The 8546-nt window shown below is 37.3% G+C and overlaps 1 protein-coding gene across 1 annotated transcript; it reads left to right on the top strand.

The window, feature by feature from the left end:
• The first annotated feature begins 2756 nt into the window (after window positions 1-2756).
• Window positions 2757-3365, top strand: LOC125199639. Its single transcript, XM_048097592.1, has one exon. The coding sequence runs from the start codon at window positions 2757-2759 to the stop codon at window positions 3363-3365; it is 609 nt and encodes a 202-aa protein (XP_047953549.1).
• Window positions 3366-8546: the final 5181 nt, after the last annotated feature.

The following is an 8546-nucleotide window of genomic DNA, read 5'->3' as shown; positions in this document are numbered from 1 at the left end:
TATGCATATTTGATATGAACATAAAAGATTGTTACAAATTAAGAAACGATTAATTAAGATTTAAGATCGCGGTCAAGCGAAGCGACCGCGATGAATCAAGTTAATTAAAATCGAAAAAAAAAAAAAAAAATTTAAACTAGGGTTTCGAAAAACCCTAGCTTCACGCCGACCGGGAATCGCGACGGAGAAGGAGCTCGGGGCGGCGGCCGGCGATGGTCGTCGACCAGAGGGAGCTCCAGTCCAGTGGGAGAGGCGGCAGACGGCGAGCAGGCGGCGGAGCTGTCGGAGGCGCGTCGGATCGATCTCGATCCGACGGCGTGGGCCTCCGGCGGCTGCTGCAGCGGCTGTCTGACGACGACGGCGCTGGAGGCGACGAATCGGCGAGGCGGCGGCGCTGGAGGCGCGTCGGGTCTGCCAAGATCCGGCGACGTGGGCCTCCTTCGTCGCTGCAGAGGCTGATCGACGCTTGCGGTGGCCAAACTCGGCGTTTCCAGGCGACGGCGGCGGTGGCGTGCGGTGGTTCCAGTTGGCGGTCGACGCCGGAGCAGTTCCCGACGGGCCAGAGGCGGCGGCGGTGGCCAGACGCGGCAGCGGCGGCTGCTGCGAGGCAGTGGCGGCCCAAACCCTAATTAGGGTTTGGGTTGCGTCGTCTCGTCGTCTCGTTTTTCGTTTTTCGTGTTTTCATTTCGTTTCTTAACACGCAAGCTATTTATAATTGTGGTTTAAAATCCTAAACCTAGAATAATTAAAATATCTTGTGGGAATTAGAATGATTTTGCAATTAAGTCAAGATTCTAATTTAAAAGAGAATAATTGTCTTCTTTAAAAATTTGCCAATTGGAATAATTAGGTCAAATAAATTGATTTAATTTGTTAATTAGTTGATTTTGATGGATTCTTTCCATCTAGATAATATCATGATAATTAACATAAGGAAATTCAATATTTGATTGATCTAATTTTTGGCTTTTCCATAATTGGATGGAATTTTAAAGAATATTCTCTTATATGCTTTCATGTTTTAATTTTAAGGTTTAATTGAAATTGTCTATATTTTAATTGGTGTGTTATGGAATTATTTCCTAGATATATACCTAAGGAAAAGACATGAGTTTTTCAATTGTTTTAAACCTTCAAAATTTTCGAAAATTACATGTATAATAATTGGATGGATTTTAATTGGAATCCTATTCCTAGTTTGAATTTTGTCTTTAATATGATGTAGGTGAATTTTATTTCATCTAGATAACATCGGTTTAATTAAAGAAGTGAAAAATTCATTTGGCATTAACATGCTACTTAAATCCTAAATTATTAAAGTGTTAAATGATTAATTGGATTTTAATTGGAATTCAATTCCTAGTTTAATTTGAATTTTATCTTTAATTTTGATGAAGGTGAATTTGTTTCATCTAGATAACATCAAATGTGATTTAAAGGTATGAAAATTCATAGAGCATTAATTTTGCTATTAAAATCCTTAATTATTTATTTAAGTTGAATTTTGTCTTTAATTTTGATGAAGGTGAATTTTATTTCATCTAGAAAACATCATTTTGAATTAAAGATGTAATAAGATTCTTCTTGTCATGTGATTTTATTTGAAAGCTATGAGAATTTTAATTCTCGAATTTAATTGGTGTGTTTTAAATGGATTTAGTCTTAATTGGATAAATGCGGATTTATATATCCAAGTGGGCATTTTAAATTGAGACTTAGCTAATCTTTTATGATATACACCTAGACATTAATTTTAGGATAAGGATGGATTAATTCTATCTAAGTAAATCCTAATAGTATTAAAAGGTAATTCTAATAATCAAGATACGTTATTTTAACTAATAATGTATGATTGTTTAAGATTGGACTTAATGTCTAGATAATCTTGTTTATGTGAAGATAGAATTTTAATTCTATCTATTTATTTTAGATGCTTAATTAAATGATCAAGTTTCGTCATTATGTTTATGTGAACCTTTTGTAAATGTGTTTACATGTTTTATTGATGAAAGATGGATATTTAATTTGAGTTATGATTTTATTTGTTAAAATCTAGTTTAACTCGTGCATCGCCTATGTACTTATTGCCTTGCATGCATAGCTAGTACATGTTTAATTATTCTTTGAATGTGGATACCTGCCTTATCTGCTTAAGTGATAATTAAACTATTAAAACCACCAACAAGAAAATATGAAGCGATAATTACAACACGTTTGTATATGGCCTCCATAAAATTGGTCTTAGTGCGAAGTAGTGACCGGCCTGTCTTTACGGGAGGAACATTACCAGTTCGTAAGTTTGGACTTCTCTAGATAAAGGTTATTAAAATCGTAAAATTAGTTTTTCAGTAATATCGCGACTGGTCTTTACCGGAGCAATATTGCTGCGAAATTATAAGGATTGTATTTTAATAATGCTTAGAGGGAGCTATAGGAGGAGGTGCTTGTCCGGTTCGACCTTTCTTTAGAGGAGTTCACGCACAAGTAAAGAATCCTTAGTGCTTAATTTTATGGTTATACGCTTTAGCATTGTTAGTCAGCCATGCCATTCTTATGGTCTCTGGACTATCTGTCGACATTGTGGCCAGTAAAAATAATGAATTTCTTGCATGAATATGACACGGCTTCCTAGTAGAAGAACGTTTGTGCTTGATTTTTGTGGATGTAAAATTGATGAATTGTTTTGTGGTTATTTGCAATTCTTTGAAATTTTACATGTTTATATTATTGGTATTTGTTCTCAGCTTGAACGAAAGATGATTGACACTTGGGATATTTATTATGCCATACTTAGTTCGAGGAAGCGTGACTCTGAATTGTTTAAGGAATGGAAAAGTAAGCTTGATGTTGATCGTTTGATCAATGACTTGAGGTTGATTCTCAGCAAGAATCGTCCGCCCACATACCATCTACAAGGAGAGGACAAGGAGTTTCGTGATCAGTGGCATACCGCGGAATGTCATCTCAAGGGCTTCGTTTTGGCCAGTGTTGGCAATGCCCTTGAGAGGTTTGACAAACCCAATAGGCCGTTGGTCAACAAGCCCACGTGGTTTGAAGAAAAGTCCTCTAAGGTAAGAGCTGGTATCGCTGTGAAGCATTTAAGGCATGATGTATTTGAAGAGGGCCAAGACGTGGGGGTATATGCCCTAGTCATGCTTGGCTACTTCAATAAACTTCACTTGTCGGGGGGGAAAGTTGACCCAGAAACCCAACAGATAATGATCCTTGATGGGCTTCCAGATAGCTTTAATGAAGTCAGAAATGAAATTTTGTTTAGCGACAAAAAGTTTTCGTTTTTGGAGCTTTATAACAAGCTTGTGATTGCTCAAACAAAGATGAAAAGAAGGGGTGGACTTTTGAGATGACCATGTTCAAGTCAGAAGAGTTTATTTTTGCTTTTATGTTTACATTGTTGAATTTTAAGAGTTTTTGATATTGTTTGGTTTTGATATCATATGGATTATTGATATGGAATTTTATTCCTAGACTATCAATTGTGTTTTTGGATTATCGATGTCATTTTATAATGCTTGCATTATTAGATAAATGAAGTTTTGATTATCCAATTATTTATGACATCAAATATAACATGGTTAATATCAAAATGTTTACTTGTGATTAAATTTGTTGATTCAATTATTATGAAGTTTTCTTCTAGAAATATTGATTATTAAGTTTCTTTAATCCTTAAGTCTTTTGAACCATTATTTTGTTGATGAGTCAATAGAACATTAATGTTCGACATGGATTCAATACAAAATAAAATGATCTTATGATCGCGTTTGTTCAAATAAAGGTGTAAGAAAAATAATCACAATAATTGATTACAAGACAAGTAAATTAAATTCAACTAGAAACAAGATAAGTATTTATTATAAATACTAGAAATTCTTGTATAGTAAATATAGTGTGCACATTAAATTTGTTTTAATGTTCCAAGCCTAGAGTTGACTATTTGATTAGTTATTGTTTTATTTATTTTGTTGTGAAAGTGATAATTAAAATAGTGGGAGCTTTTCTTAATGAATGATTAAATTCTAAGTGTTTAATAAGAGCTTCATAGCTCATTTTATTAAACTAGGATGAATTTAACTCCAAGCACTATTTAAATTGTTTTAATAGCCTTAAAGAATATTGAGACTAGTATTTTTCTACTTTTAAAAGTGGGAGCTAAATTTTGTCTCATAGAATATTCATAAATGGAATTAAGGTAATGTTTGATAGAGTTAAAAGGGTTCACACCCTAGAATGAAAGAAGTGATGAATTGCACACTTTCTAAGACTCTAATAACATTAAAAGATATTTCCAAGTTAGCTATTAAAATTAGAATTACTTTTGGATTTCCAAAGAAAGTATTTCTAAAGATCACAACAAATGGTTAAATAAATGAACTCTTGGAATTTATGACTATAAAACAAAGAATGCAATCATTCGGTTTTATTTTGTCATAAGGACTAATTTCCAATTAGTCATTGTGATGAGGTAATTATGTTCATACATAAATTTACATCACAAATTATATAGCAAGGATAATACCAAGTTAGGTTGGTATTATATAATTAAAGTTTTGGGAATCATATTCGACATGATTAAAACTTTATATTTGCTATAAGTATTCTACTTTAATTAGTAGAAATTCAGAAGGATCAAAATAATGGATTTTGATAGAGGAATATGTATAAGTGCACTTGAGAAAGGCACATAAAATTATTCCACTGGATCAAAGGGCCTAGAAATATTTTGATCAAATAATCGTGCTCCTTAGCAAGAATTAAGGTTATAAATTACAAGTATATTTTCGTTTTATGTACTCTAGAAAACTATGTTGGTAGATTCTTTTAAAGAATTATAGTTTTGAGTACATAGTGGCCAAAGCCTGCTTTGAGTATAAGTGGGAGAAAATGTGTGTGAATGTGTAGCACAAGGCCAATAAAGCGGTTGGTATACTCGAAAGCATTCTTTGAGTATAAGTGGGAGATTGTTGGGGTTTGTATACTAAAAGATGCTTCGAGCGTACATGCCTTTGTACAGTCAGCTTGTGCATGTATACGAGAAACGCCACGTCCACTTGTTTACCTAATTATGAGAATAAATAATATAATATAATGGTTTATTATTGAAATATGATAAACAAGTCTAAGGCTTTTTACTAAGAAGGTCAAGTAGGGAAATTCGATGAATCTCCTCATGAGTTTTCCAGTAGGGGACTTGGCCAGATCTAGTAAGAAGAAAAACGTATTCACAACCTAGATAGGCTTTGGCTACCTATTGGTACGGTTGCGGTGTTTGTGATAATTCTCTCTTACCTAAGAAGAGATTAGTAACACCGGTGTGGTAAAGCACTGAAAGGATCTAATCCGAAATGTATTCTTTATTGCTATCTACTGAAAGAATATATTTCAGAAAGTTTAGTATTTTCTAGTCTATGATATTAATATCAATATTGTTTATTCAATCAAACGCCACTTTGACTTATCAATATGTGAGAGTTTGTACGTAACTCAAGTTCATGATATCTTGGGTGGTAGTAATTGAATAACATGAAGGTATTGGAATATTATTTCATAGAATTCGCGTGCCCAGTGTGGTATGATTAAATCCCTAAGGGGTGATCCCCAAGAGGTGTTTGAAAAAGGAATTTATTATTCAGAAAACTGCGCAGTTGGAATTTATTCCACGAATAATAAATAAAGTTTCAAACTAGAAAAACTCTTTGGAGAATTAATTTAATTCTAGTCACATAGCAGACAAAAGAATTAAATTGACGGATCAAGATAATCTTAAACGCGGGAAATATTATAAAATAAAATGGACCCAAGTTATTTGTAATTTGGTGATTTAAGTGGGAGTGCAATATTATTCTTTAGTGGAACAAAATAATATTCCATTGATAATATATTAAATCATGGGTCATTTGATTTAATTAGTTATTTATCTAATGGGTGAGCCCAACACTTAAGTCATTCCATGGATCCCCAACCTAGCCCAACAAGTCCATTATAAATAGTGATGAGATGTGGAAACCCTAGCACACCACATACAAGACAACACACTCCAAAACCCTAACCCTAGCCGCCTAGAAATCGGCGCCTCTCTCTCTCTCCCTCTTGGTCTCGAATTTCGTGCCTAGCACGTGGGAGAATTAGGGTTTTGATTATTGTTCTTGATCTATCCTAATTCATAGGATTAGATCTAGACAATTTCGTGTTTGTGTTGGTTTTCCCTAGATCTCATTCAAGACTATTTGGTTGATTATTCGAAGATCCGCCCACACGGATGGAGAATCAAGGACAAGGGAATAGGTTGGAAGATTCGTGGTCGATAAACCAAGGATCTCCGGGTGGTGCAGCTAGCAACGTCAATCCAATGATGGATTATGAGGTAACAATCGAATCTACATCGAATATGCATGATTATGTGTTTATTTGATGTTATATCTATAGATCTATGTTTATTGCATGAAATTGGAGTCGAATGCATAATCACCTAAATAGATCCGTTCTAGGACCTGTTTGGTTTCCGTGTCTTCCGCTGCGGTAGTCCCAACAACCGTCTTCGGGCAATCCCGTTTGCTCTCAAAGGGGAGGCGAACACTTGGCTGCTAAGGCTCTCACCGGACTCGATCAACACATGGAAGGACTTTAAACTAGAGTTTTTGGATTACTTTTTTCCGTCCAACAAGACGAATGCCTTGAAGAAGGAGATTCAGGAGTGCAAGCAAGAATACGATGAGTCTCTGAGTTCTTATTGGTCCCGTTTCAAGGGGCTGCTGGATGCTTGTCCGAACCACAAGATGATAGAAGCGGAGACTTACTATTTGTTCTACGAAGGTGCAAATCCTGAATCAAAGGACTTGATGAACTCCTCGAGCGGGGGAAATTTTACCAAGAATAAAGCAAGTGAAGCTCGGGAAACTTTGGGAAGGCTGATCGAGGCGAAGAAGGCCTATGATAACCCGCGAAGCATATTGAGGAGAGGATCAGCCAATGCAGTAATGGAACAAGATGACAAGAAGGTGGAAGATAGGATCGATAAACTGGAAAAAGCCTTGCTAAATGCAATTGAGAAATACAATCCGCATGCTCCAGTGGAAATTGAGAAACCCCCTGGTCAAGAGGAAAGGCAACTTCAGCCGTATTACAGTCAGCCCTGCGAAGGGGAGTGCCAAGCTCAAGCAAATTCGATGGGAAGTTGGAATCCCGACGGAAGTTGGAACCAAGGAAGACAGAGGGATGCTCCATGGAGGACTCACCCAAACTTTAGGTGGACCGACCATGATCAAGGCCAGCCACCCCCACTTCAGCTCACGAATTATGCACACCCTCCGGAGAGGCAGTCCAACTGGTCAGGAAAAGGTCAAGAGGGGCAATTGCAACTGGGGTACAGGAATCAGGACCATACTAATTGGGGAAATAGGAATCAGAACAATCCAGGGAGCTCCTATGTGCCACCTCACCAGAGAAATAACCAAGGGAACTACCAGAATTCCCAACCAAATCATCAAGGGAATCAAGGGTCTGGTAACCAGTACAACAACCATCAGGGAAATCAAGGGTCTAACAACCAATACAACAATCATCAAGGTCAAGGACCAAATTCTGGTCAATTCAACTCCAGACCACAGAGGAGTTTGGATGACATGGTCCACGACCTAGTGAATTCACAGCAGTTCATGCAGAGTAACCTACACTCCAACAATGACGTGGTGCACAAATTACAAGATGCTCAGTCTGAACATAAAGCCGCCATGGATATGATGGCAAAGCAACTGTCCCAGATTGCAGTCTCCTTGAATGAGATGCGGGGAAATGAAGGGAAACTTCCTGCCACCGTCAAACCGCCAGACCGAGCAAACATTAGTCAAATCACCTTGAGATCTGGGCGGGGTTATGAAGGGCCGACGTTGGAAATTGATGAGGAAGTGCCTATGCAGGCTAGTGAAGGAAAACAGAGTCAGCTGCATCAAGAGGAAAGCGCTAGACCCAGGGAAATCCTTGTTCAGGAAGACCTCCAGAAGGGAGATTTAGGGGGATCCCTACCTCGACCAAGGGACCCATTCTTCCTAGACCCAGAACCTGAAGAAGTGAGCAAGGAAGGAAACAGGGGAGTTGATGAAACCCAGGTTGGGACTTCCACCAATGCAGTAAAGCGACCAAAGCCATTTCCATACCGAGGGGAAGCGAAGAAGAAAAAGGATGATACAGAGGATCTCATGGAGATTTTTAGCAAGTTGGAAATCAACATTTTTGCGTACCGCTAAGACCATTATCGATGTCTTCGATGGAACAATTTGCTTGGATTATAACGGGGAGAAGTATACTTTTAGCATAGATGAGGGGATGAAAAGACCTTTAGATGTTGAGAATCTCTAAAAATGAGACATCTCCGGTAATAGTCAACAGCAACCTGACCAAGGAGCAAGAGAAGGAGTTATTGGAAGTCACCAAAAGAAACAAGTAAGCAATAGGGTGGACTCTCTCAAATTTGGTAGGAATAAGTCATGATCTTTGTATGCACCACATTCGTTTAGAAGAAGGTGCGAAGG

This window comes from Salvia hispanica, unplaced genomic scaffold (genome assembly GCF_023119035.1).
Source record: "Salvia hispanica cultivar TCC Black 2014 unplaced genomic scaffold, UniMelb_Shisp_WGS_1.0 HiC_scaffold_60, whole genome shotgun sequence".
In the NCBI taxonomy this organism is placed as follows: domain Eukaryota; kingdom Viridiplantae; phylum Streptophyta; class Magnoliopsida; order Lamiales; family Lamiaceae; genus Salvia; species Salvia hispanica.
Note: the sequence above shows the minus strand (reverse complement) of the source record. Positions and strands in the feature narration are given on the sequence as shown.

Excerpts from the sequence above, each read along its gene's own strand:
- LOC125199639 (XM_048097592.1), top strand. The coding sequence starts at position 2,757 with ATGATTGACACTTGGGATATTTATTATGCCATACTTAGTTCGAGGAAG.